The following is a 27,182-nucleotide window of genomic DNA, read 5'->3' as shown; positions in this document are numbered from 1 at the left end:
CTCAGATTCATGACACTCGTCAGCGATAAGAAAGAATTGAAGCTCAAAGCATGTGAAAATAAACGTCTTCTCAACAAATGCAACGCGCGAAATATATGCCGTAAAAACATATCTCAGGACGAGGCAGCAGCAGCAACAACATCGATAAGAGCAGCAAGGCGATAAGTCCACTACCGGGATACGGATAAGCAGGGGACAGTCCCATTCTGAATCCGTCTGCCTTTTTTCCTCACCAAAAAACAACTGTGCGGCACAGCCCTGCGACCCACCCTTTTACTGTGCTGGGTTGAAGGCAGGTGCAGGTTGATGTTGTGAAACGTGTTGGTGATATTTTACGAAGTCAAAATCATCTGCTCCGTACCAATTTTTAGATTTTTATATGCCTCGTATGCCTCTAAACTCAAATCTACTCACAACTGCCTTCTCCTCTCTCATTGGGTATAAGAGTTAAGCAAAATCAAGGTTCAAGGTCCCAAGCCCGGATCCGCCACGCTCATAGGCCGGTAATCCGTGCACCGTACAAGGGCCTTGTTTTTGGGTCACCCCCATTTCCCCTGTCCATCTCCTGTGGGGCAGACTTGGGGCTGGATGAATCTGAATTTATGGGGTTGGAAAGCGGCGATGTGATATGATGTGTACTTGTTTTTTGTTTTGGGGATATGAGATGTCATGTTTGTTAAAACATCACTTTCTTTATTTCTTATTTGTTACGATGCTGAGCGATACATGACAGGGCATACAAATAAATCATCACTTACAAATCCGAACAATCCACACACACCTCCAAGCTCGCGGCTATGCACCTCAAGAGCCGTACGCCGGTTATTGGATCGCGGGGTGCGGTGTTTGCGAGCGTGCCTTTTTGGGGGGTTGTGCATGAGTCTAGCTTGATGACCCTGTCGCTGTGAGGTTTTCTGGGGACGTGGACGGGTTGTGAGTTGGGAGGATGAAATTGGGGGTTTTTTTTGTGCGACGTGGAGATATCTCGTGGGGGTGAAAATTGATATGGATGGCGAGAGTGATAGGTAAGGGTATTGGGAAGGGGAAGTTCTTGTATGACGTGCAGATTATGTCGCAGATGGGATTGGTAACGTGAGATTAGAGGTGTGCTTGGCGGTAGTGCCGTTGATGTGCTGGATAAACTGTGATCAGTATGGATGTAAGGTATGTTGGGTTTTTAATAAGTCTGTGATTAAGGTGTGGATCTTGAGTGCAGCTAAATGTTAACGAGTTGATATCTACAGTAGAGGATGAGAAGAGCGCGATATCCAGAAGCATGATGTCAGGTTTGAAGCGTGATAATGCGAGTGTCGTAAGTGTCTTTAGTGTAAAAAGTCAAGGTATTGGGATGATAGAAATAGAGAATGATGTGGTTTGTCCTCGTCTCATATTCATAACAAGATTTGAATTGGAAAAGCGTGGTTTTATCTCTACCGTCTATTGCTTGAAGTTGCCGAGATCTTCTCAGAGACGGGTTCAACGGTACTGGTTAAGTTCGGTTTTCTGAAAACCAATTTTAGCGCAAGAGCTATTGTTCTAAACTATTTTGATGGATGCTTAAAGGTCGCATGAATTTAGGAGCTACTACATGTGAGACTGAAAATTATGAGTGAGTGTAAAAGAGACACAGGCTAACGAAGTTTTACCTTTTCGGTGGTCTTTTTGCAACTTTGCATAGATCTAGGAGGTACTAGATCTGGGTTGGAATTTATGAGTAATGATAAAAGAGAAATAAGATAGTGAAGCTTTGCCTATTTCAGTAGTTCTTTTTAATAGGTATTGCGGTTTTTGCTAGTAAGTGTTCTAATTGTAATTTCATTTCTCCTCGTTTCATTGTTGACGCTTAGCAAGTAAGGTTCGATGATGTGTTATATAATTCGTTTGACTCAGAAGTAAGGAATATCACGAAACGGTGATGATCCTGGTCTTGTGTAAAAATATACTGTGGTTCCGAAGAACCGGAGATAGAGACAAAGGCACGAAGTAGTAGTTTCTGGGGTGAAAAAGTTGTATTAGTAGATGAATTCCAGTCTTGAAAAGCAGTATACAAAAAGATATGAATCTGCAAATAGACACTTTGGTCAAAATGATGTGATTACCCTAGCAAAACTAAGTAATTCAACTACGTTTCAGAAGTACTCTTCTCACAGAACCTCCTAATCTCCTCGCGAATCTCCCTCTTGACATCCTCCCCAGCCCAACACATCTCCACCGAATCCAACTCCACCTTCTCAATCTCCTCATCCGTAAAACCCGCTTTCAGCCTCAACAACTTCAGATTCTGCTCAATCCAATTATCCTCCACATACGCCGGACTATCAGAACTAACATTAACTTTAATCCCCGCTTCAAACAGCGTTCTGACATGCTTAAACAAATCCTCTTCTTTATGATGTCTCACATATGCCCACGGACACAACGTAACACCCACCCCTTTCTCCTTGATCAAGCTCGCCAACTCCGGCCTCTCAGCAGCATCAAGCCCATGATCCAACCGATCCGCTCCGCTCCCGCCAACGCACTCAGCTACCTGGCGAATATGCTCATGCGTGTCTTTCTGCGTGACGTCGCAGTGGCAGGTAATTTTAAACCCATCGTTCCGGGCGCGGAGAGACAGCGGTTCGAAGATTGACGGGGGACGGTTGTATTCGTTCCCGTCGAGACCGATGCCTATGATTGTGTTTTTGTAGGGGAGGGCTGCTTCATAGTGTTCCATGGCCGATTCCAGAGATTGGTCACGTAAAATACACATGATCCATTGGGATTTGACCTATGATTGTTAGCACGCTTACAGGTCTCGAGTTTTCAAGTGCCCTACATTCAGATCCCTCTCGGCATCCACCTGCGCTCTCTTAAAACCTTTCATAAAAGTCTCAAACTCAATACCCCTCCTAGTATGCGCCTGCGGATCAAAAAATGGCTCACAATACCTAACATTCATTCTTGCCGCTTTCTCAAAATAGTCCATTGCCAATTCATAAAAATCACTTTCCGTTCTCAGCGCTTCCATACCTCCGTAATAAGCGTCGAAGAACGCGGAGATTTGGTTCGCGCCCTTGATACTGCGTGGTTGGAGAAGATTATACATTTCTTTGAGCTCATCGAGGGTGTTAAAGGTTTTGTTCAATCGTTTAGAGTGCAAGTGGATGTTGTTTCTTTGGGCGAGTTTGAAGCGGAGTTCGGGTGTGAGTGTTCCTTCGATGTGGACGTGGAGTTCGATTTTGGGGATTCCGGAAATGAAGGGGTCGTTTAGGGTGTTGACTTGTTGTTTCCCTGGGAAACGATATGTGTTAGCAAAGTGAGAATTTACTATGCTAATAAAGATGTTGGTGAGCACTCACATTCCTGGAGCGTCTCGTACGGGATAGGACCCATTGTGCAAAGGTATTACAGTGAGACTGAGGAGGAAATGATAGTAAGGTTGCTTTGAGCGCCACGTGAAATGTGACAATGTGTTTATGTGAAATCTTCTACGTTAGCTGCGCCAATGTCAGCTGCAAGAGTGGGATTGGTATTACCTAATACAGCAATAATTAAAGGTGTTGCTGACGGAATGGCTGGTCCATCCTTGACGTGCTTTGTTTGGCAAGTCACTGTATAAGATGTTTAACTACACCTATTGAAAGTGAAACCTTTTGGGCTATCTTTGCACTAACATTTTCGAAAACATTCGTTTTGAGTAAGGTGGAACTTCATCTGTCACAGCATTCAGGAAGTCCTGTATAACTGTTTCAATATTAGAGAAACAACATCAGGCAGTCCTTTTGACTTATCATAAATTGGTTTCGAAGGATACCATATTGTGCAACTTCATCTCGAGCATCGATGCCCTCTGCGGGTAGAACGGAGCTAATATTTCTAATGAATTATTAGCTTTTAGGCCAAGAAGTCATTCAATACGAGCGACTTTATGTAATATACCATATATGTTAGTGTCCCTTATCTTTGAATAAACAACGTTGCGATGAAACCGCGACCTCGAATTCCAAAACTCGATTTCCGGGAACAAACACTCAAGAATGTACTCAGAACCGCTGACCTGGCACGACTCAGTCTATATTACTCCGAATTCTTGAATATAAAACGATAGATGCAGTCAAGACTGTAGTAAATGCACGAGTACCATGGTTTGTAAGTGTTGTAGTCTTCATTCGCGACAACTCTTGCGCGCCGTCAAAGGAGTTTATCCCCTAAATCCGACCTCGCTACCCGCCAAAACACCGGGTGTTTCTGTTTTCTTCTCAAGTTTTGCATATCAATATTTTATCAATATATATTGAACAAAGAATTTTTTAGTCATCAATCACAGCTTCTGTGGTCCAATGGTTAGGATTCCACCCTTCCAAGGTGGAGGTTCGTGTTCGATTCACGGCAGTTGCACTCTGTATCGGCATACAAATCGTCGGTTGATCCTTTTTGGTTTTTGATCTTTGATCTTTTTGTTTTGTAACACAGTTTAACACTTTCTTTTGGGTGATCGTTATTGTTATTTCTTTTTCTTAACGGGGGCAGGCAGCGTATAACTGCTTGCGAAATCGCTATTTGCCCTCGACGGCGTGCCTTTTTCGTTTTACTTTGCCAGGGGATGCAAATAGAGTTGTCTGACATATCTTATGGAAAAGTGCTCTTATCACGATGATGAAGAAAATTATCTCGTCCGGGTAATTGTTGGGCTTTTTGAAGGGCTTTCTAGTATCCGCTAACTGAAGACTCATATAGCATCGTTAACTGTACGGATTCACACTCGAGTTCGTAATAAAATCTACTTCATACAGAGATATTCTAGTTGATAGCGAACGAGGAGGAGTCGCTTAAGCTAAGCTTTTGTGTCGTCGCTCAGGAGGTGTTTACGCTTTTCTCGTTAGTTAATATGCTACTAATCATAGGATAAAACGAAGACCTTGATCAAGTTATTAGTGTAGTCAAAGACTAATTAACCTTCTCGACAAAGTCGATGTGGCTGATCATAAGCGATAACTTCCACAAACCCCCCTGGAAATTTCAAGGGCTCGGTAGTCGACAAATGCTAATTAGTTCATCTCTCTCATTATTACTCGGTCGTTTCAAGCCAGAAAAGTTGTGCAAATCTATGTCCAGAAATCGCCAGGCATCGAGGAAGGAGTTTCCACCGTGTCTAGTATATTAAAACGGATCTCTCTTGATCATATTTAACAGTGGGATATAGCATCAACAAAACTGCTCGAGCTTACGGACATTTTTCGATTGGGAGATTCTCTGGGTTGACCTCCTCTGGGTTTTGAACTTTGTAGTCGACATATATACACAGGAACTTACGAAAAGAGAATTGAACTGACATCACCCTTTGATGTACATTCGGACAGATTAACCGAAAGAAGTCTTCTCAGCATAAGTCTACTCGATGGAACGATACATTCAAATCCACTGTTTTAGCCTCGACTTGCGTATGAAAGGTCCACGAGAAGACATGCCGGAAGATCTTACCTTGGATGAACTGTTGAGTTGAAACAGGTGCTACCATAAACGCAGGAAACCTCTATGTCAACTTGCCACTGTCGTAGCACTTTCTAGGCTTCTAGATTTTGAACGTAACGTAACTTTGTGGCTTCCAAGAAATCGAGTCTCCATACTCACTTATACTGAATGTATGTTCAGATATAGCTCTGATTAGATTGAAGAAGGAAAATAGGCGTCGAACCATTTATCTATATCCTATGAAGAAACACATTCATTGGGTAGAAAGAGTACAGCCTGAGTTTGAAGAAAAAGCCACCACTTGGAAGACCGTTTCCCAAGACTTTGTCAAAAGCTTTTACTTGATAAAAGCCTTGATATCTGAGAATGTATCGATTATGCAGGCTTACCCAAGACTAAAAGCAAACCTGCTTTTGCTTATAATAAGTACACCTTCTTCTCCTCTTCTCGCAATCTAGCCCAGTCCTGCTAAAGTTCAATATTGCTCTTGCATTTAACCGCTGTCGTGTACGCGAGAAAGGGTTTCTCGATATTGGTTTAAAGACTGCACTTCACGACAAAGTAATCCGGAGTCATATTGCACCGTCAAATGGCATTCCGGTGGAAGCTTTTAAATCACGAAATACAATTGCATGTTTTCTTTTGGGGACCAATTTATCCGCAATTTTCAGAGGGAGAAATATATAAACGATGTGCTCCCCAGCGGATGATAGTGACAGTCTTTATATTCTCTTCATTAAAACCATCGATTAGCTTCCAAATAGCTATAACATACTGCCCTCTAGATTCTCATCACCAACCATGAAGTTCTTTTCCATCATCACCGCTGCACTTCTTCCTCTCGTAGCAATAAGCTCGCCACTGAACGCAGTTCGCGACTTTGAAGCTGAGGCTGCTGCCAAAGCCCTTGCCGTAAAAACTTCAAACAACGCCCACAAGGTCCGCGACCTCGATGCCGAGGCTGCGGGTTTGATCAAGAGAGGAACCAAGTATTGTGACATTGTCCATGTGTCCACAGAGGTCGACTGTGTAAGTAACCTGTGCGAAGATACCTCTCTGTGTCTTCACATCTTTTTATAGCTCGTATTATGAGTTGTCCAGCAAGGTGTTTCAGTCTTGAACACAGATCTCAACTCTGGAGCCAAGGAGAATAATAATACTGACTTGTTCCAGTGGTGGCTTCCAAAACACAACGGCAATGGGAATCACAAAGTTAGAAGCTTTGCGGGCACCGCAAACAACATCAAGTTCACCTGCTACACCAATTGCGAAGACGTCCATGGTAATACGTAAGTCAGAATCTCTACCCTTACTGTCAATAATTACTGATAATGTCGTGTAGCTCATGGGACTGGGCTGACGATTACAATTGTTATGTGCCTGGCTATTATACAGATAATACGTGCAGTAGAGGTATTTGACCTATAACTCCATGTTCTAAATTTTGCAACTGACTGGTATGCTCTAGCTGCTCTTGGAGGGTGTAGCTGGGCGGCACATGATAGATCTTATGGTGGCTGTGATTAGATGGCTAAACTCACTGAAGGCAGTTTTCTCCACTCGAATGAGGACAAGTGAGTTTGAAAATGCACATCTGCACGCAACAACTCGGAATTTTGGTACTCTGATGTCTCAACCAGAGGTGTCAACTCTCGTTTAAGCCTTGATCTATGAATAAATGCCGTGGCTTTACTTGAAATTATGCGAATGGTCTTCTTATCTCGTCGTCTTAAGTAGGATCTTGTTCAATTCGGCAATTCCCAAACCACTTATCATCTAAACCAATCGTCAGTGATCAACTCCCTCAACTAAATTGATTTTTACTCTGTTCCTCATATTGTCTTGTGTCAGCTGGCTTATCTGTCTTGAGCATACTATTAGGATGGATACAACTGACTACAGAATAATAGTGTTACATGTGTTATCTTTGATTGGTTCACATTTTGACGAACACTGGTACGATAAGTTCGTGGACGTCACGCCAGATTCTAGTCCCGAGATGCAGCAAATTGGCAAGTCCATGGAAATATTCAGTAGATACATGGCAGGTTATGTGACGGCCAACCTTACTGATCTCGAGATTCCAGGTCAGGTGCTGGGAGCATGACTCGGTGTACCTAACCAAGCAGTAATGATGGAAACATGTTTGAAGTGGTTTCCTGTGCTAGAGAATGTTCTACTGTGCGTTATATGGGAAACCTCAGGTAAATTCCCCGTAAGGATGCTTAGAATCAAGGATTTAGCAGCGCATGATCGAACGTTACTTTGCCCTGTCATCTAAGCTAAGTATAAGATTTTATCATCATTTTACTGGTTATCTACACAACTACTTGGAAAGGGTATACAAAACATCAGGCAGGACTCTTCGGAAATGCAAAATATACCTGAATACCTCCCTCAATACATTGAATCAGTCCGAATACAAATGTCAATACCAACACTATACCAGCAACCCAGAATGTATACCACTGAACAACATTCCTTCTATCGGACCACCACTGTAGCAATGTTCTGGGTTCTGCTTCATCGAACATTTCTTTCAAAACAACTATTCGGTCCCGCCAGAAGTGGAAGCGATCGATGTGTCGGTCCATCAGTCTCAACGAGTTGCACTGAGTGGCTTGAGGATCGAGAAGGAATTTATTCGAAACCTTACGATACCATTTTCTTGTCTCGACGTCTGAGCGAGGAAGCAATAAAGCTAGGGTCCTTAGAGTCTCGTCGATAAGCCCATCGGGAAACATAGGACTGACCCATATTAGTTTATGTACGAGGACGAAAGTTCTCAGGGTATCTCACCTATTTTCCTGGACTTTCAGAAAAGAGAAATTAGAGAAGATTGCCACTTTTTTCTCGTCATCGTTCAAGATTCGCAAATGATCCGCCAAGTTATTTGTCCACTCGATTTTGAAGCCTCCGATGCGAACAAGATTCCGAGCATTGAAGATTTTCTCGAGTCTGACATGCTCGGTATGCAAACTCTGAGCTGTGTTGTAGTGTGAGTGCACCAGACTCTTCAGTGAGCCTCCATCCCATATCAACCGATTCCCACTGCGAAACCCATGCTTCAGATCTCCTACATCGATCATCAGCAACAAGCGAGCAGCAAGGTCGATAGATCCATCAATTTGTGCACTAGCACTGCGTGGATCTGGATGAGGCCATTTCGCTTTCAGAACCTGGCTCAAGTCATCTCGATTGATATTCGTTTTGATATGGTTAACAATATCGACAACGTCTTGGTGAGTTCTCACAGAAAGGTATCTTCTATTGTCATGGCCGGCGGTATCGCATTGCTCCATATAGTAGTTGAAGTACGATCCATAGTTGCTTGCTGTTTTCGGAACGCAGTGATGACTTGACCCTGAATCTAGACCCCAAAGCGAGTTAACAATGCAGGCTTTGGTCTCTTCATCGATAATTGGGTCGAAAACCGATGCTTTTAAATTTTCCGTTGAAGGCATTTGAGCTTAGAAGACATCAATACATGTTTGAGAGTTCCGAAGCCTATTGCCAACATATTGATCAGTCAAGTGCGAAATCGAGGCTCTAGAAAAAAGCAGAAAAACTGAGACAAGTGCTGAACAGGTTCTATCCTGATTTGTTGTCGGGCGCGAATCTGCTCGCCAACGTGCCTAGATCTCCTGCATGGCGTTCTCAGCCTCATTGAGCTATTGAATCTAGGCCCATTATTCGACCCCAATTTCTTCTTCGAGAGCTGCGCCCCAAAATCGAGTTCTCGTCACTCTAATATTTTGACAAAATAGAATTTTTTATAAATGAGCATCTTCAATGACTTTTGTCACATTCGATGAACTGACGATACCTTGGCACTTCCTCTCAGTCGAAGCTCAAAAGATGGGCTGGAGAAAAGCCATATTAGGGCAATATTTCGCATCACCGGACGAAAAGCCAAGGAAAAAACGCTGGCTCCAACCTGAAAAATCAACAGGAGACCTATATCGAAGTGTCAATCTTGGGGGTAAATCTTGTTGGGAGGCGATAGGACCAGTCAGGAGAACATTCGAGGCATTGGCTCCCAAGATCAAATCGTACCTCGATGAAAAGAGTGATCCGGTGGAGGCACCGGTAACCTGGACGATCTATCTCATTGGCTACACGCGAGAGTCTTCGCGGCCAACGGTCATGTTTTGCTCACCGAGCAAGATTGCGCGAAGTGCAGTCAAGAAGATAGTTGATGACAGTGACCTGCTTGACAAGTATCCTGGTGTAGAAACGGGAAGCTGTTCTCGAGAATTCCAGCACCTTGCCGATGGTGACGAGGATTACCCTCATGTTAGCAGTGCCAATCAAGGGGCAAAAGAAGATCCTACATCTAAGACTGATTATAAGGTTTTCTACAACCCATCAGAAGTAGGACCTGGGATGCGAATACGTATACGACATTACAGCAGTAACGGGTCATTCACCTCACGAGACGCGAGATGTGGTGGAATTTTAAAGCATAATGAAATCTTCTACGCCTTCACTGTAGCGCATGTGTTTGAATCCGACCAGAATGTCGAGGAGCCGCTGTCAGATTTGTCAGACTCGGAAGCTTTCGAATTTGAGTTAGATCAACATAGTGACTCAGAGAGCGAGGATGAGATGGCTGAGATAACCAGTCGCGGAAGCACAACCCCCGACATGAAAAGCCATGATGCAGAGGCACGTTCAATCTCCTCAGCTGAAAGTACAACGTCGATATTAGAGATTTCGGAGACTGCTCAGTTGATGAAAGAGATAGGCCACAAGGACGGCACCAGCGCTATATCGGAGCCTATTTTCCAAGCCTTGTCGACAAGTCAAAAAAAGGACGACGTATATTCGCAGTATCTTGGTACAGCCACCATATTTGGACGAAACCAACTTGATTTCTCACTTATTCACATTGATCCTTCCCAAATTGAGATTTTTGGGAACTTCTATCTCCGCTCGTGGCCTAAACCCGCCTTGGATTATGTCAGTATACGAAACGATACCGAGGTTCTGATATTGAACCAATCACAGACACCACTTCGTGGGAAACTTTGCCGTACTCCAACGTTCATGATACTACCTGGGAGTTCTATCAGCCAGCAAGTGTTGACGGTACGCTCACAAACGCCTCTAATATTGGGCGACTGTGGCTCGTGGGTAATTGACCCTGTGCATGGAGCCATCTATGGACATGTTGTGGCAGGAAGTGGAAGTTCGCAGATCGCTTATGCCATACCATTTCGCATGGTGTTGTCAGAATTGCGAGAACGTTTTGAATATGAGTGGTACATAAGTGAGCCACGTCAGCATCAACCACCCCTCTCTTATTTAACTGAGCAAACCGGTGTCGAAAAGAGTATGCTGTTATCCGAGAGGGCCAATAGGTTCTCAGATGGAAATCCACAATTTCAAGCCTCCTCTACAAGCAACAACATTCCGGTGGGCTTAGATATGAATTCAAGTTCGATTCCGAGTTCCAATATCGTGCAGCGGTCCAAGTTATCTGTATTTAACCCTTGGTTAGGTAAGTTTCGTTGTACAATATTCATATTAGTTCCCCTATACTTATTTTTTTTAGTAGAAAAATATCGAACGTTGGCGGTCTTGATATTAATGTGGACAACTTTTGCATTTTTAATGTTTCTATCGGTGTTTTTTCCCATTAATCATTCAGGACCAATCACTAAAGAGGTAAGAAGAACATCCTGAACGTAATTGTGGCGTATACTAACGTTAAACCACGTTTTAGGCCTATACTCATCTAGTTTCTACCGTACTAGTTTTAAGTTTCGTCAAGGTGTGGAACTTTATCAACCCGCTCCAGGTATCGATTTACCCAGACGGACGAGACTTCTTGTCTCCGCTTCGAGGAAGGACGATATTTGGAATAGCACCGATTGATTACATTGAGCGGAAGTGGGCAGATTCTTTACATGAATCGAAATCTGAAAACGTCGAAAAAAGTACATCTGACGGAATTGAAAGGAAGGAAAACGATGCTTTGGTGATGGATGCTGAAACTAAGAAGGAGTTGAAGAAGGAAACAGCACCTTTCTGGGGTAATTGCTTGTACTGGTATACAGTGGGATCTATTTTTGGTCTCGCGGTTACTTTCTTTTTGATTGTTGGGATGATTTCCGGAGTCGAGGTTGAGGCGTGTCTGATGTTATTGACGAGCATTTGTCTTTTTTCTTTGAATGCTGCCCCTAGAAAAACGCAAGCATGGTGCGCTATAGAGAAGGTATTTTGGACGTGCACTTCACTCGAACTGTTGACATACATTATTAGACAGGGAGTGAAGCAGGGCTTGGAAGCTAGTGGTTAGAACCCATATAAGTCATATAGCTTTAAATACTAGGGTGGCGAAGAGTCCTAACACTCTTCCATAGGTTAAATCTAGTAAAGGTAAAGATCTACACCTCGACCTTTGCTGTTTAAACTTTTACGACCCAGTGCTCACAAGATAGACAGAAATCTCGCCACGTGGAGTAATATCCGAAAAGTAAAATATGTAGTAGGAAAATCAAGCCAACAGTACTCAGCTAAATAGCCACCCAATTTTGATCTTACATAACCCAAAGATAAAATTCCATCTGAGTTTAGTATAGAGAATAAGTACTTAACTTCAAAATTGTGCAGTAGAAGAAATATTATAACCCTTCACTCATTGATCATTAAACTGGCTTTCTTCTACTAAATTGCCAAACATTAAAACTGAAAGTATAAATTCAAAATCAAGACAATTCCAAGGGTAGCTCGACTCTAGTACAAGTGTCTTCAACGAGACTCTTCCTCTATAGACCAATTGACGGACTGGAAACCTTACTCTCTAAGGTCTACTGGTTAAAGAATATTCAGAAGTTTATTAATAGCCATGCTCAATACGCTCACAAGTCTTTTAATCTAACTTTAGAGACAATTAAAAATCCAAGTCATAGGAATCTACAAAGCTGCAGTACCACCACAGTTTAAAAATTTAGAATCCAAGCACTCTAAGACTTCCCTAGTCACGAGGATAAAACTAACGAATTACTGCAAAATGTATCGGCCATACGTCCTCTAGCGTCAGATTCGAAGAAGATTGCCAAGTCGTTATAAGATAATAGGTATAAACAACCCACGCTATTCTTGAAAATCATCCATATTTACTTAATACCAAAATAAACATTTAATTTGAGCAGGTAACTCAAAAGTAATATCCTCGCGGAGGACAAAATAAGTGTTAGTCACCTATCTATCTACTGATCTTAAACTAAGTAGGTCTACTTTAGATAGAGCGGAATAAGAAGTCGTATTTACTTAGATAATTGACGGAATATGTCATCTCGTTCTAGTCTAATCCACTAAATATTCGATTTTCATCAACTTAATCGAAGAAATACCGTGATTTAAGTGCCACGTATTTTGTCTACCGCGAGTATCTTAACTTAGTAAACGGTTTAAAGTACTAAGCACTACATGAAACCAGTTGAGATGAGTAATATACCTTAGTGAAATTCAACGAAACTCATATTCACTCTGGTTACACATGAACAGCTTGTAAATACAGGGAACTAGGACTTCCAGGGATTTGGTATATCAATCAGTTATTTCTTACATCAGAGAAACATATTTTGTAGAATATGCCATTTCAACCAGCCTGCCCATCTGAAGATCCTGTCCATTCCACTCACCTCAAATAGCTTACAAGCTAATTAAATCAACTTCAAAACTAAGCCACAAAAGCACTGCTCATAATTCGTGTTAAATCTAACCACAATATCCACTCCAATCCAGCCCTTGCCATCTTATCTACCAAACCAGAACCTTGAAACCACATACGCCAGAAAATGACAAACGCTAACTCTACGACTTGACAGTCGTATCCGTACTACCCGCCACAACACTATCCTCTTCCTTCACGGAGACACCACCCTCTTCAACACTCGGTACAACACCGCTTACATCCCCCGCCTTACCACCTTCCGTCTCAACCTCAACAACCCCCTCCTCCCTACAAACACCCTCCTCACAAACCAACACCCTACCCCTCCCATCCGTTCCGAAAGATCTCAATAGCTCATTCCGCTCCCTCAACCAGCCCCCCTCCCCGCTCACCCTCGCGAAAGTCATGACACCCCCTCTAGGCATCCTCTCAAAACTCCTAATCCGCTCCGCCCCCACCTCTCCAGCCCCTCCAACAACCACACCCTTAACACCAAGCTGCCCCGCCACAAGCGCAGGCATGAAACTTGAGAACAGCCATGGGTATTGCAGCATCTCAGATTCAAAACTCCGAATTGTTTCTTTTGCTTTACTAGCGTAGGAGTCGTCGTTAAGGAGGGAGGAAAGACGGAAGAGGTTTGAAGCGGAGGTACCATTTGTAGAAGGTTCCGAAGAGTCCATTCCGTCTTTGAGTCGAAGTATGAGGTGAGGGGCGCTAGCGGAGGTGGAGAAGAATCCGCCAGTGCCGGTGGTATCGTAGAAGTGTGTAAGTTGGGTTTCTAAGTGGTGTTAGCTAGGTCCAAATTAATGGGAAAGGGGAAAGTACGTTGTAAATCATCAGCCCAGTGGAGCCAAGATTCATCAAAAGTGGATTCATATAGATCGATGAGGCCCTCGATTAAGAAAGCGTAGTCGTCTGCAAAACCTTGCGTGTCTCCTCTACCTTCCCTCCATATCCGGTATAAGATCCTAGCCTCCTCGTCGTATAACTTCTCTTTAATGAAAGTTGCTGCTTTGAGTGCTGACGCAATATATTCTTCCGACTTCTCGGGATCAAATCCTTTGATGACAGCGGCTGTTCGTGCTAGAGCTCCAATGGCAATGCCATTCCAGCTTACAATCACCTTATCGTCTAATCCAGGTCGTACACGCTCTTTTTCTCTATGCGCTAGTAATGCTGCTTTGCCGTCTTTGATAATCTTGACAACTTCGTCTTCTTTCATCCCAAAAGTGCTAGCGAGCGTGCTCGGCGTACTCGCAATTGCAAGCACATTCTGATTGATGAACTCATCATGAGCGTCATTTTCCGCAGATACATTTCCATGACTGCTGACATTGAAAAATGCTGACAGGATTGGCTCCGCTTCTTTTCCGAGGATATTCTCAAATTCTCGTTTCGTCCAAACGTAAAACGCACCTTCCCGTTTCTCAGAATCTCCTTTCTTGTAATAACTGTCCGCGTCTTCACTTGAGTAAAACCCTCCTTCCGGGCGTGCAAGTGTCTTTGTGAGATAAGTGCCGATATCATAAACAACACCCAGTAACTCCGGATCGCGTGAAAGTAAAAAGGCGTCTAGGTAAATATGAAGAAGCTGTGCATTATCATACAGCATCTTTTCGAAATGTGGCAAGGACCAGTCCGTAGTCACCGAGTATCTTGAAAATCCATGTCCAACATGATCATGAATTCCGCCTCTTGCCATTTTTCGTAATGTCGTGATGGCCATACTTTCTGCATTCCGACATTCTGCGTCCCCAACAACGTCGAGCACAACCTGTGGATATTGGCCTAGCCGAAGCAGAAATGATAGTTTAACTGGCGTAGGAAATTTTGGCGCCGAACCAAATCCTCCATTTTGACTATCGTATGTCGAGATGAAATGTTGATATGCCTCCTCTAACAGTTCTATATCCAGAGTATCACCACCTTCGCCTAATCTATCACCAAATGTACCCTCTTGCGCGAAATCTTTAAGTTGCTGTAAAATTTGTGAAGAGTCCTGCCGACAACGATCTTCCTGCTCTTTCCAGACGGTCGAAAGTTTGTCTAGGATCCCTAAGAAATTGACCTGATCCTCAAATGAGGTTGTTAGACTGTTCGATGGTCCCGGCCAATAAGTGCCACCAAATACAGGCTGAAGGTCCGGAGTGACGAAAACATTTAATGGCCAACCTCCAGATCCTGTTGTCGCTTGAACAAAATTCATGTATATTCGATCGATGTCAGGTCGTTCTTCTCTATCGATTTTAATCGGTATAAATTCCTCGTTGAGTATCGCAGCGACTTCGTCATTTTCGAAAGATTCCCGCTCCATGACATGACACCCTAATTATGTTAGCATTATTTCAGTTCAAATCAACCTCTTCCCCAAACACAATGCCCGTCCAAAATCTCCAATATACCAATTGATATCCCACCATCTCCTCCACCTCATCCACCCCTCTTCTCCCCCCCAAAAAGCACAAACCAAAGAAAAAAAGAACTCACAATGACAAGCACTATACCCCACACTCAAAAACAACAACCTATTCTCCCTCCTCGCCAACTCCACAGCCTCCTCGCCCCAGAGCTGCCACGCAACCGGATTATTCTTATGGCCCTGCACATACGGACTCCTACTCTCGCCCGCGCGATTTCTCAGCACCAGTTTCTCTTTCTTTGGCACATCCTGCGTCTCCACACTAGCAGTGCTATTGTTGGTTAGACCTTCTTTGAGGGCCTGCGAGATGCCCGTCGCCATCATGACTATTTCGTCTTTGCGACGGACGCGGGGTTGGAGTCGCGGGGTAAAGTCTCTAGACAGAGGTATGAACGGAACGGGACGAGGCGCGGGTTGGAGATGCAAAATTTTTGGCGCGGGGGAGAAGCGAGGGACTAACGATCCGAGGCTTTCTAGGTAGGAGAAGATGAGGCTCTGGTGCTTGGAGAGAGCAAGAGGAAAATACCTCGTAAGGATGAGCTTAAGCTTATCTCGTTATCGCTCGTGTCACGTTGAGATGAAGCACGGGCCTTGAGTGATCTCTACAGGGTCAGGGCATCCTAAGTCCGACGACGTTAATGAAATGAAGGGGGGGGTCTGTTTTGGTTTTTGGATATATGTTTAGGTGATTAAAAGTGGTAGGACCTAGGTATCATGTATACTGCTACGAAAATGGATAGTTTAATCCAAGAAATTGTTTTCAGCAAATCCAGGGTATTATTGTAAACTAGAAGCTGAGCTTAAAGTGAAGTGGGAGAACAGGCCTCGTTTTCAACAATGTTAAAAGGGTCTGGGTTACTGAAAACAATGATCGTGATACGATATCTTGCCAACTTAAATTGAATAAATACTGTTTCGTTACTACCATTTTGGTTTGTCCACGGCGATTGGGGCAGTGTTGTTAACTTAGGTAGGCTGAAGTGGCGTACAACGTTATGCTGATATTAGATTAATGGGTTATTATCATATATTAAAAAGGGTAAGCTAACAGAAATGACACAGAAACCCGGAATCACATGAGTAAAAAAGCTTAGAGGGCATAGCACTAACTGTGCACTTATGAGTATTTGAATTTCTTCGCTGACTGTATGTGTGAATTCCATATAAGCAAACCAAGAAACCATCTATGCTACCATGATATTCCCTACATCCAGCCAGTATCCCCCGATCCACGTGATAGACACGACTGGATGTATCCCAATGCAATCTCTGGCACATGTGTGCAATATTCCATCCCATCCTATCCCGAGCCAGATGCCACTGGATGGGAGTTGTGTAATAATCAAAAACGCCCGCTGGGGTCCGTAATGCATAAACCAAATTACTAATCCTAGAAACAAAATAAATGTGTCCCTGTGCTAAGAACATCGTGCAACATGGTGACGTGAAAGTGGAGCTGGGCGGGCTCTGGGTATCAGCATAGCCCAATGCAAATGCAAAAACAACAATGTGAAATGATCCTCCCTAGGTCGTAAATATCATGAAATAAATCCGTTCACCCCCGCGCTATCCAAATCCAGGCCATAACAAATGAGATGTTGAGGTCCAGATTCAGGTTGAAATGATTCGATGCGTGTATCCTTAATGCTGTAATGTACCAATCCTGTGGTTGTTGTCCAATTGTGTCGACACGACAGTAAATACAAGTCAGGGTATGTGAAGGATAGCGTAGAGCGACAACGCATAGTGGCAAGTACCCGACAAGATAATCAACATATTAAGCGTATTTCTCGATCCAATGCTGATGAAGCCATCCGACCTTGTCAAATGCCGCCCAAAGCTTACTAGCTTTGTTCACATCAATCTTGCAAGCTTGTTGAGCATCGGTCTTTCGAAATTCCTTGTTGATCCTAAATGCTTCGATTCGCTTGATGAATATCCGTCGCTTTGAGGTAAGGTACGTGGCACAGTCGAGGCGAAGGTTTGCGGCAAGAGCAACTTCATCAGGGTGTAGAAGATGTACATGGGGGTCGGACTTGAGATCGATTGGAGCGCCCTTCCAGTCAACCTTGAGTGAATTTGGTTTATTGGGAAGACTGCTGAGTGGTGGAGCATAGTCGGGAAGGGAATTGAAGTCCTTGTCTTCGCGAGCCACTCTCTTCGCTCCACCATCTGGAGTGGATTGGCGATCGCGAGGCGGCTTGGGTGCTCTGACATGTGGCTTGACAACGCTTCCATTCCCATTGACACGCGTACCAGTACCTCTTCCTCCAGATTTGCGAGGGCCGTGGAACGCGGGGGCGATGGGTGTGTATCTTCTGCCCCCTTGTCGAAGTGCATCGTCTTCCTTTAATTGAGCCAGCTCCCTCATGTGCCAAACTTTTCGATTCGCGTTGTAGCCCTTTGCAATCTGCGATTTGAATTCTAAAGCCAACTGATAATCAATTGGGCGAGGCGGAGAAGCCTCTCTGAAGACACTTGAATCCCTGGCCCTGACATGCTCAGCAACCAACCGCTGATGGTCCGGTTCAAAGAAGAGAGGAGGTTGAGATGATTGTACGCTGGCGGTGTCGGGGGTTGGAAAGAGGATTGGATCGCGTGTGACACTTGCTGGAGAGTCGGGAGAGCTGGCAGTCGATTCTGGCGAAACTGGAGGTGAGAGAGGGGGATTGAATCTGCCATGCGAGGAGGGAAATGAGGACTTCTGCTTTGATTCTGCAGTTGATGGTCGTGAGAAGCTCTCTCGAGGGAGCGCCTCAGGTGGCGACATCAGACTGGCTTGGACAGCCATTGGATTCTTTCGTTCCATTGTTGTCGATTGATCCATTCCAGACACGATTGAGTTGATTGAGGATGGAGCGAAACTGCGGGACTGAGTGGGGGATGCTGTTGAAGTAGTCAATTGATGTGCGAAGTTCGAATTGGAAGAAGAGTCATCGAAGGTAGCAGAAGGCTGCAGAGTGTTGCGTGTTTTGTCATCCATTATTCTCGTTTGTTTGCGCCTCCTCCAGATATGGCCGTGTGTGGCAAGAGCGTAATGCGGACTTGTAGTCCTCTTAAGTCCGTTCGTTGTCTCTCGAATGAAGAGAGATTCGGATTTTGGGAGATGTGTCGAGATGTGACGCGCGGAGAAGATGAAGTAGAAGAGGCAGTCGTAAGGTTGGTCAGCTGAGTTGTCAGATCCGGTTCTTTGTTGTTGTCGGATTTCAGTTCATGCGTGCGGCTGCGATTGTCTTGCTTCGGGGCCGGATTGAAATAGTGGCGGAGCCTCGTCAAATGTAGCCGACCGATGCTTTGGTGAAGGTAACGAGCAGCGACGAAAAGCAAGAAATAAGAAGAGTATGAGAGTGGGAGGGAATATGTAGTAAATGTAGTTGAACGAAGAAAGGGAGAAGGTTGCAACAGTCGGGCTAGGCAATAAACGTGTGTGACTGGGTACCTGGTGTGAATGAGTGGTGGAGGGGTGGGCTATGACTCCCTCGTGATATAAGCCGCCGTATGACCTGGATGCGAATCAAGTAGTCGGTCTGAGAATAATAAAGTAGAAACAAGCGCGTTTGTCCACAATAGGCAGTAAATGCAACGAGATGTTTGTCCCACCAGCAGTGCACCAACCTGTGGAGTGTGGAGAGCGCGTGCGTGCCCAGCAAGTGCCTCCCAAGCGTGCCTTTCGATCAACCTACTGTACTGTCCGACGCAGGACTGCTTGTGTGGCTTTGATTGCCTACTTTGTTCTTGCCTACCTGCCTTGCCTACCTGCTTTACCTAGTCGTACGAAATACTGCAGAAGTACTTACCGACAGTCTATTGACTCGCATCTTCAATGGTTCACTTTGGCCAGTTCTCTCCATCGGCGTCCCAAGAGAGCATTCGTCTGGCACTCCGCACCAATCTGTCGCCTCCTGTGTTTGGCTGCCTTGGATTTGTATGGGGGTGACGACTCTGACCGGATGGCCTGCGGTGAGGGTGATGTCTCGCCCGCCGTCCTCTCCTCTGACATGACGACGGTTTGGAGTGTGGGTCCCTTCTCGTGGCCATTGACCAATGGCAGATGGTGGTGGGCAGTTGGGCCGTGAGAGCATGTTAGGCAGCGGTTAATATCAGAATATCCTGTGAATCCAGTGCAGCCAGTCCTCATTGTTGGTGCGGCGGCTCCCGTCCGCACTGAGGAGGGGGCAGACGTGAGAAGGATGGAGTCGTGAATTTCCTGGAAGCCGACGCGAAGCGACAGAAACAAAGCAAAGGGGGGATAGGTGCTGTGGTGCTGTAGTGCTGTATAGCGATGGTGCGTCTTGCGTATGCCGTAGTTTGTTCCAAAGGTACCACAATGGCTGCCGGTGGGGGAATCCGAGTAAACTGGCCCAGTCGTCAGGGCGGCTGTGCTGATGCTTCTCTGGCACAGAATCTGGAGAAGAGCTCCTGTGTCCGTCAGCACTCTCTCCGGACAGTTGGCACCATAATCCAAGGCAATCCAGGCAATTCGATGAGGCACCAGAGGGTCTGTCCTCCCACCTAAGGAGGGCTTGAGGCACAGGAATGCTGGAAGCTGCGAGAATGAGCTGAACCAATTGCCCAATCAAACCAACTCAGCGCCCCGCGACACCACCCATTGAGGGCCCGCAAAGCAACAAGGAGGGCAAAGGCTGGGCAAAGCAGTTGAGCTGTCGTAAGGTTCGTGAATGATTGGTAAGAAATGGCCAATTCATGCGTATTCTGATGAACCGCGTTGACCGACTCGATGGCAAATCAAGAAAAATGACTCACAACAAGAGAGAATATTTGCTTCAGAAAATAGTTACCACGCTAGAGCTGCTTCGGGTCAAGCGTCAGGCTCAAAAGGCCCGTCTAAGGCTGAAATTTTGGCGCCTGGGCCCCGGTCGAAACATGGAGTCGGAGTTTCGGCTTTAGCAGGTGATGGCTTGGGCTGGAGCGTCAGATGAACAACCACACGCACCACACACGATCATCGTCAATTGCACTTCAGCGACATCTCCCCACGTCAAGATGTCGCTTTTCGACAGGAAAACAGCTCATCAATTCGATTCTTCTGTCAACAACAATCAATTGGACCCTCGTTTCAGTCAATGGACCCTTTTGGACCCTTCTCTATCCCCCTTGCCCAACTGCCCACCCATCCACCCCTCTTCACCCCTCTTTACGCTTCAAACACACTCCTAATAACCCAATTGGGTCGACAGCGCGGGCATGAGAAGCCATTGGTTGATATGTCAATTGACCAACCAATCCCACCCAGCCAGGAAGCCTTTCTATGCAACGAGAATGTGCGTACAGGAGTCGCAGAGTAGCAGGCCGAGCTGAGTTGTTGTTTGCTCCAAGCAGGAACGCATTAAGCAATTGCCTTTCAATTTGCCAATTTGCTTGCTTTAGATGAACAACACAAGAATAGCCCATCATCGCCCACATCAATCGCAAACCAATGCCAGACATGATCGATGTTGCGCTGCATTCAACGACCCGCGCCCGCAGCTGCAGTCTTCCACCCACCCAATATTGAGGCTTTCGCGGGAGCCGATTGAACGATTCATTGCCACTTCGGGACTACGTGTAGCCCTCAATACCTGTCGACTATTATGGGCATATTGGTAGGATCAATCTTGCGTCGGCAACCTCACGACTTCACGACTTCATCGTGACCACGTGTCTCACTCGAATAGCAGATCCAACAGCGAACATCCACGAAGATGACTGCGATTCAACGTCATCTTTCTTCAGCAAAAGACGAGATTACGTAGCATCAGCAACACCAGAGCACAAAATGCAATGGTATGCTATAAGACGCTTCTCTGTAATGCCCGACGGGTGTGCTACATGTCTTCGACTCTGCTTTGCTTTGCTCCTCCGGGGTTCGGACGGGGGAATCTGGAATCCGATGCTTGCATACATGGACCACAAACTGAAAGTAACTTCCCGAATCGGCGACATGTTCAATTTCTAGCTCACCCCAAGGATGCGTATTGCCTTTTGACGTGTAACGTATTACAACCTGTCCTGGGTATGGCCACAGGCTTACGTCCTTTTCGCCTTCTTTCTCACTCGCTTTCGCTTCCCAGTCTACACAGCGAGGCAGCATACCTTTCGTACTTCAAGGTACTGTAATCTCATCAATTGACCACCAGCATTACCTTTCTACAACTCAATCGGACCAAAATCTCCTACCGCACACCTTCCAAAAACAATTCCCTCGTATATGGATCATCTGTCGTTCGAAATCAAGACATTGCTATCGATAAGCAAGTCAAGATACTCGATCATGAGCATCCAAAAGGTCACCTGCTCCACCACCTCCACAGAGATGGATGTCGCAAACCCGTCGCACGACCCATTTTCACATGCAACCATGTCTCATCATCCCACCCTCACTCTAATCATCCTCCATCTCCCCCTCAAACCAAGATAATCAATTGAGAAACAACCAACTCTCAATCATCTCTCAATCCATCATGAATCATGTCCCTCATACTTCAATTCCCTCTAACCTGAAAACCCCCTCCACTAACATCATCATGCCGCCTCGCTGTCCGCAGAGACATGCACGCAGGGTCCTCAACTTGTGTGCGTGCGCAATGTGATCGTGGCGTCAAGTGCCCGCCTCCACACATTTGCTGATCGACATCCGGTATCGATAACCTGATAAGAGATCACGATAACCTTATTGCATTGTCAGGTCTTGTTTTGACCCCGCCATGGCACATACCAAGACATTTACGCGCTTGGATTCATTTGCCGGGTTTCTAGCTTTGAGAGAAAGAGAGAAGGTAGGAGCGCTGGAGATTAATTAATTGGAATTGGAATGGGAGGTGCATTGAGACGGTGAGTTGAGACATAGAGTGTTCTGGGCTTTTGAGACTTGGGGGGTTAAAAAGGAGAGGTATTTTTGGGTATGGGATGAGTGGGATTAAACACGTGATGCATCTCCTTCAGTACTTACTCGATTATTGTATCCTAAAATCATTGAATGTGTTGATATAAATATATATGCATATATGCTTGCTAACTTCAAAAATCTAGCAGTTACGCTACACTTTTCCAACATATAATCTATTAACATAGTGAAAGATGGCAGGGTTGCAATGAAAATGGTAGACTCGCTTAATTCAGGGGCAGAATAAGTAGTAGTCGAATCACGATAGATTTTCGATTAAGTTGACGAAACATCGTATATTTAGTAGATTAGATTAGAACAATATTGCACATTCTGTAAATTGTTTTAAGTAAATATGACTTCTTATTAAGCTCTATTCGAAGTCGACCTATTTAGTCTAAGATTAGTGGATAGGTAACTGACGCTTATTTTGTCCTTTGCGAGGGCAGGTACTAGGAGGACAAATTCAAAGTTGGAGAATATCGAAATCTTATTCAAAAATCGCATCGGGATTAGTTAGTTTTATGGCGTATCGTGTACGAGAGTACGGTCATCATAATGACGTTGCAATGAATCTATCCTTGATTGTATAGTGTTAGGTTCGGTCACTGCTGAAAATAAACTAATAAACATGAGAACCGTACGATTTAATTCCTTTGACGATTCAGCATATGTTTAACTTTGCTTCCTTTGAGCGCTTTGAGGGAGCTTCTAACTTTGTAAACTGTTGCGCGCCTTCTCGTTAGATGCATGGCACACGTTTGAAGACTGTATCCAGAATCTCACCAACATTAACATCTTCACCTTCCCTGGTTTTCCGATCCCTGCCAGCGAATTAATTTAACAACATGTAGGTCGTCCTCAGCATCGGATCTGGTTTCATGGTCTCTAAATGACCCTTAACGATATTGACCCTGTCAGAACGACTATCGTATCGTCTCTGGGGTGACTTAGCCTGTTGTATGTTAGAATCAAGGAGCTTAGCCCAGCACCTATGACCGAAGTAGAGTTTCCTATTATACCTCAGATTCTAAGAAGTAAGTAGACCTACTGATACGTCAAGCCTAGTAATAAACACGCTGATTTATAGCCCGAAGCAGTTCCCTATATTTATCACAGGCGTTGAGCACGATCGTATTGTTGATGTCTGCAGGCCAGTCATTTTTGATGTTAGACCCTTGATCTTGCATACTACAGATGATGAAGATACCATCATCAGCAGCATTCGCACATGCTTTTCGGAAAGATTTCGTCGCATCCAGAATTGCAAAGCTCATAAGGATTATGTCAACTTTGCAAGATATCGCCCACTCGATGGCCTTATGCAAAGAAATAGTCCGAAACTTAGCTATGACGGTTGAAGATGGTGTATGATCTGAAAACCTGTAAGCGGAAGTTTTAAAATGCCTTTGCAACTCTCGCAGAATTGAGCAGAGGCATGCCTTCTGCGATTTTGGCCACGCAAAGCTCGCACCAAGGACCCAGAGTACATACCAGATTGGCCAAATGTATTTCGTACGACTCAGACGTCAAAACCAATGTTTTTTTTTCATCACGTACAAAAGACCGATATTCCCTTAATTGCACCCATAAATCTTTGTAGTTCCTGTAATAAGTAGGAGGCATAAAGTTGGGCATCAGCTGGCGCTTCCGTTAGTATGACAAACTATGATCTCTTGTGCTGGGCAAAATATTAAATATCCCATTGTCGATTATTGCCATCTTTGTAGCGCGGAAACGTGCTTTATTTTCTATGGCTAAGATCGTATTCATAATCTGGTTAGTCCTCGACAAAAAGTAGCAAATAAATAGTTTCTTAAAACATGTCAGTTGAAATAACGTCTTCTGTTAAAGAGAGATACATGAGATAATTCTCTGGTATAAATTGTCCGAAATAATAGCTTGATGTCTGAGAACCCTGGAACATAGTTCCATAACATTCACAAGTTACATGAACTTCTCTTGAGTAACTTGAATATAGTATGCTTCAGATTTCACCAAGACACCTTAATCAACTCAACTCATTTCCCGCAGTGCCAATGTAGATTAAGACATTTTACATGAGTAAAGGTTGAGCGTTGGTCATTTCTAACTTCCTCTTTACAAATAAAGTTCATATTCCCCTGTCATGTCCTTGATAACCGTAAATGAGATTACTCGATGCTTGATACCCAACAAAACCATGCAGAATAGAAGTTTGGAAGATGTTGTTTTATGAATTAAGTTATAGGGATACAACAAGATGAACGTGTGGTGACGAGTCATGGGTTTAGATGATTAAAATGAGATTATTTGAGCAAAAACAGAGAATCTGGGAATGCCAGTGGATTGAAAGACTCCTTAAAAAATATAAATTTACACATGTCAGAAGTCGCTCATCATAATTTGAAGGGATCCGAGTTTTGCAACCGAACTTTGCGACTGCAAGATACACCAAATGAAGTCTTTGTTAATCACCAGAGTATTTGAATAACTGTTAGTAACAGTATTTTAAGGCATGGTAGGGTATACTTCTGTGAATAAATAGTGTTTAATTACCCATAACTCTCCCGTCTTCTTAATTGATACTATATAGATCGATGCTAAAGTAGTTGTTAAGGTTATTTGTAACAGAAACGATTTTAATTAGGATAAACTTGTATTCTATTAAACTACACTAAGTTGAGTACAAGTATTTATGTCAAGTGAGTTTGTTCAGTATACTGAAGTAGATGTCGAGTGTTTTCGTTTCAACCCCCGGGAAATAGTATATATCGAGCATAGCAGATATAATATGAGATCACAAGTTATTTACTCAAGAATAGAAGTGCAAATGTGCAATTCGTCTGTATTTCGGTGAAAATCACACAGGATAGAGGAGGCTTCGGAGGTTGAATAAGAGTATCATTTGGGTATTAAGACGAAAACTGGTAAAATATGGAGATTGTAGCCATGACAGCGAGAGAAAACTGGAGTCGTTGTAGTCATTGGACCACAGTTGAGAGAACCCATGTTAGAAAGTTGTATTGTAAGTGAGGATCCTTGAGCATATCGGGTTGAAGTAACCCTTTGACATGGATTTATGTTCGATTTGCACACTCAAATTGTGCAAAGTTAGGGTCCAATGGAAAAGACTGAATTTACAATTTACTTAACCTAGAGTACCCCCACGCAAAACTTACATATACCCAAACACGCTTTCATAACCATGTCCATAAACCGCACGATCTGCACATCTACTCCCCGAAAACAATCCCATCCTCATCCCCCCTGTCGCTCTCATCAAGCGAATACATCAAATCACTCCTCATCGTATACTTCGTCCCCTTGACCACCTCGTCCCCTGAATGCAGTAACCTCCTTTGCTGGAAGATCAAAACCCGTCCAATCTTCGGATCCGCATCAAGCCTGGCCTCCTGATATCTAGTCCCATGAAACGTCGTCGCGCCGCCCTGAAGCATTTCCTCTTCTCCGCCGTCGATATTCATATCGACGAGCCCATCTAGGGCCTGCGCGGAGTCGTTGAGATAGAGATGCATGGTGTAAAAAGACGTTTCTTTGCCGTCGGGTGTGGTGTACTTGCCATCGCAGTGGGCTGGTGTTGTTAGTATATGTATATAAGATGTGGGAAGAGGGGAGACGTACGTTTAAAAAACTGTCCTGGCCCGTATTTCAGAAACCTCAATCGCTCATTAGGACCATTTGCCGAGATCAACCACCGATCGCCCCATTTGTCTGATTTCATACCCAGGACCTCTTTATATTTCTTCCCTTCCAGGACACTGAAATATTCTTTCATTCCTTTGCCCTGAAGAACCCGTTTCCAGATGCGTTGCATGACATCTTGGTTATCCCAGATAATGCGATCGGAATTCCGGTATCTCATGTCTAGGAACTCATAGTTGCGACCTGCGTTCACCATCGCAGGACGCCATCCGTGATCTGGAACGCTTTCGTCACCGAGATGACCGCCGGCTGAACACTCGGCCATGTGGAGGAGTTGGTTGCATTCTGCTTCGTTGATGACGTTGTCTAGGATAACGGCGTAGCAGCCTTTGTATTCTGGGAGCGTGGTTTTGGACCAGTTTATTTGATTGACTTTGATGGTGGCCGGGTCTTGAAGGGGTAAGAGGAAATCATCTGGGATTTCTACAGGTAGAGAACTGTAGAAGATCTTTTGCATGGTGGGAAGGCCGTCTGCGTTGACATTGTCGCCTCCTTCTGTACATTTGACCAATTCATTGGCTTTGGCGTTCTCTTTCAAGAGCGCGAACCGGGTCTTGATTTTTGTTGTTCGGTCCATCGTGGCCGTTTGAGCTCAGGATTGGGGTGTACTGTGTGGTTGAGATGCTGGTGCGATGTATGATTGATCAAGCAGGTACGAGACTGAAATAAAAAGAGGACAAAGTATCCAGAGAATGAAGATTCACTGTTTTTTATTTAGTTTTGATGTACATAGTTGCCTGTTGCTCTACTACGCCCCGCTCTAAGCCGCTTGTGGGTATCGCTGTGTCAACAAGCATATTGATTGGTCTACCTGCGATCAGTCTCGTTGAGTAGGATAGAGTCACCTAAAGAGTCATTTTATTGAAGAATTGTACTCCGTAGTTTGCCACGCGTCAAGCTCGTGGAACAAGTCTTAACATCAGAAATTGTTGTTTTGAAAGGTGTTAAGATTTTTAGGTTCATCAAAGTCAATAATTACCCCAGATTCTTGGCGGCCCTGTTTCTTCAACAACTTCAGGCATCAATACAATATCTAG

General features: G+C 44.4%; 10 protein-coding genes across 10 annotated transcripts; 4 read left to right on the top strand and 6 right to left on the bottom strand.

Moving 5' to 3' along the window:
- Positions 1-2,122: 2,122 nt before the first annotated feature.
- On the bottom strand, positions 2,123-3,375 carry GLAREA_09134 (Metallo-dependent hydrolase; the record flags this gene model as incomplete). The annotated part of the gene is made up of 3 exons (XM_008078095.1): positions 2,123-2,770; positions 2,819-3,273; positions 3,342-3,375. The coding sequence occupies 3 exons, from the start codon at positions 3,373-3,375 to the stop codon at positions 2,123-2,125; spliced, it is 1,137 nt and encodes a 378-aa protein (XP_008076286.1).
- A 2,880-nt stretch (positions 3,376-6,255) lies between these two features.
- On the top strand, positions 6,256-6,875 carry GLAREA_09133 (uncharacterized protein; the record flags this gene model as incomplete). Its single annotated transcript, XM_008078094.1, has 3 exons — positions 6,256-6,483; positions 6,628-6,743; positions 6,797-6,875. The coding sequence occupies 3 exons, from the start codon at positions 6,256-6,258 to the stop codon at positions 6,873-6,875; spliced, it is 423 nt and encodes a 140-aa protein (XP_008076285.1).
- Positions 6,876-7,805: 930 nt separating this feature from the next.
- Positions 7,806-8,918, bottom strand: GLAREA_09132 (uncharacterized protein; the record flags this gene model as incomplete). The annotated part of the gene is made up of 2 exons (XM_008078093.1): positions 7,806-8,202; positions 8,254-8,918. The coding sequence occupies 2 exons, from the start codon at positions 8,916-8,918 to the stop codon at positions 7,806-7,808; spliced, it is 1,062 nt and encodes a 353-aa protein (XP_008076284.1).
- A 328-nt stretch (positions 8,919-9,246) lies between these two features.
- On the top strand, positions 9,247-11,758 carry GLAREA_09131 (uncharacterized protein; the record flags this gene model as incomplete). The annotated part of the gene is made up of 4 exons (XM_008078092.1): positions 9,247-10,957; positions 11,012-11,124; positions 11,183-11,674; positions 11,726-11,758. 4 exons carry the CDS (start codon positions 9,247-9,249, stop codon positions 11,756-11,758), a joined length of 2,349 nt encoding a protein of 782 aa, XP_008076283.1.
- A 1,520-nt stretch (positions 11,759-13,278) lies between these two features.
- GLAREA_09130 (Six-hairpin glycosidase) lies at positions 13,279-15,878 on the bottom strand (the record flags this gene model as incomplete). The annotated part of the gene is made up of 3 exons (XM_008078091.1): positions 13,279-13,916; positions 13,964-15,463; positions 15,626-15,878. 3 exons carry the CDS (start codon positions 15,876-15,878, stop codon positions 13,279-13,281), a joined length of 2,391 nt encoding a protein of 796 aa, XP_008076282.1.
- Positions 15,879-17,334: 1,456 nt separating this feature from the next.
- On the bottom strand, positions 17,335-18,540 carry GLAREA_09129 (Homeo; the record flags this gene model as incomplete). Its single annotated transcript, XM_008078090.1, has 1 exon — positions 17,335-18,540. One exon carries the CDS (start codon positions 18,538-18,540, stop codon positions 17,335-17,337), a length of 1,206 nt encoding a protein of 401 aa, XP_008076281.1.
- Positions 18,541-19,144: 604 nt separating this feature from the next.
- GLAREA_09128 (uncharacterized protein) lies at positions 19,145-19,633 on the top strand (the record flags this gene model as incomplete). The annotated part of the gene is made up of 1 exon (XM_008078089.1): positions 19,145-19,633. The coding sequence occupies one exon, from the start codon at positions 19,145-19,147 to the stop codon at positions 19,631-19,633; it is 489 nt and encodes a 162-aa protein (XP_008076280.1).
- A 251-nt stretch (positions 19,634-19,884) lies between these two features.
- On the top strand, positions 19,885-20,073 carry GLAREA_09127 (uncharacterized protein; the record flags this gene model as incomplete). The annotated part of the gene is made up of 1 exon (XM_008078088.1): positions 19,885-20,073. One exon carries the CDS (start codon positions 19,885-19,887, stop codon positions 20,071-20,073), a length of 189 nt encoding a protein of 62 aa, XP_008076279.1.
- A 303-nt stretch (positions 20,074-20,376) lies between these two features.
- GLAREA_09126 (uncharacterized protein) lies at positions 20,377-21,005 on the bottom strand (the record flags this gene model as incomplete). Its single annotated transcript, XM_008078087.1, has 2 exons — positions 20,377-20,481; positions 20,730-21,005. The coding sequence occupies 2 exons, from the start codon at positions 21,003-21,005 to the stop codon at positions 20,377-20,379; spliced, it is 381 nt and encodes a 126-aa protein (XP_008076278.1).
- Positions 21,006-25,655: 4,650 nt separating this feature from the next.
- Positions 25,656-26,722, bottom strand: GLAREA_09125 (uncharacterized protein; the record flags this gene model as incomplete). The annotated part of the gene is made up of 2 exons (XM_008078086.1): positions 25,656-26,014; positions 26,065-26,722. The coding sequence occupies 2 exons, from the start codon at positions 26,720-26,722 to the stop codon at positions 25,656-25,658; spliced, it is 1,017 nt and encodes a 338-aa protein (XP_008076277.1).
- Positions 26,723-27,182: the final 460 nt, after the last annotated feature.

Source organism: Glarea lozoyensis (assembly GCF_000409485.1).
Source record: "Glarea lozoyensis ATCC 20868 chromosome Unknown GLAREA1, whole genome shotgun sequence".
In the NCBI taxonomy this organism is placed as follows: Eukaryota; Fungi; Ascomycota; class Leotiomycetes; order Helotiales; family Helotiaceae; genus Glarea; species Glarea lozoyensis.
The sequence above is the reverse complement of the archived record's forward strand: the minus strand, read 5'-3'. Positions and strand labels throughout refer to the sequence as shown.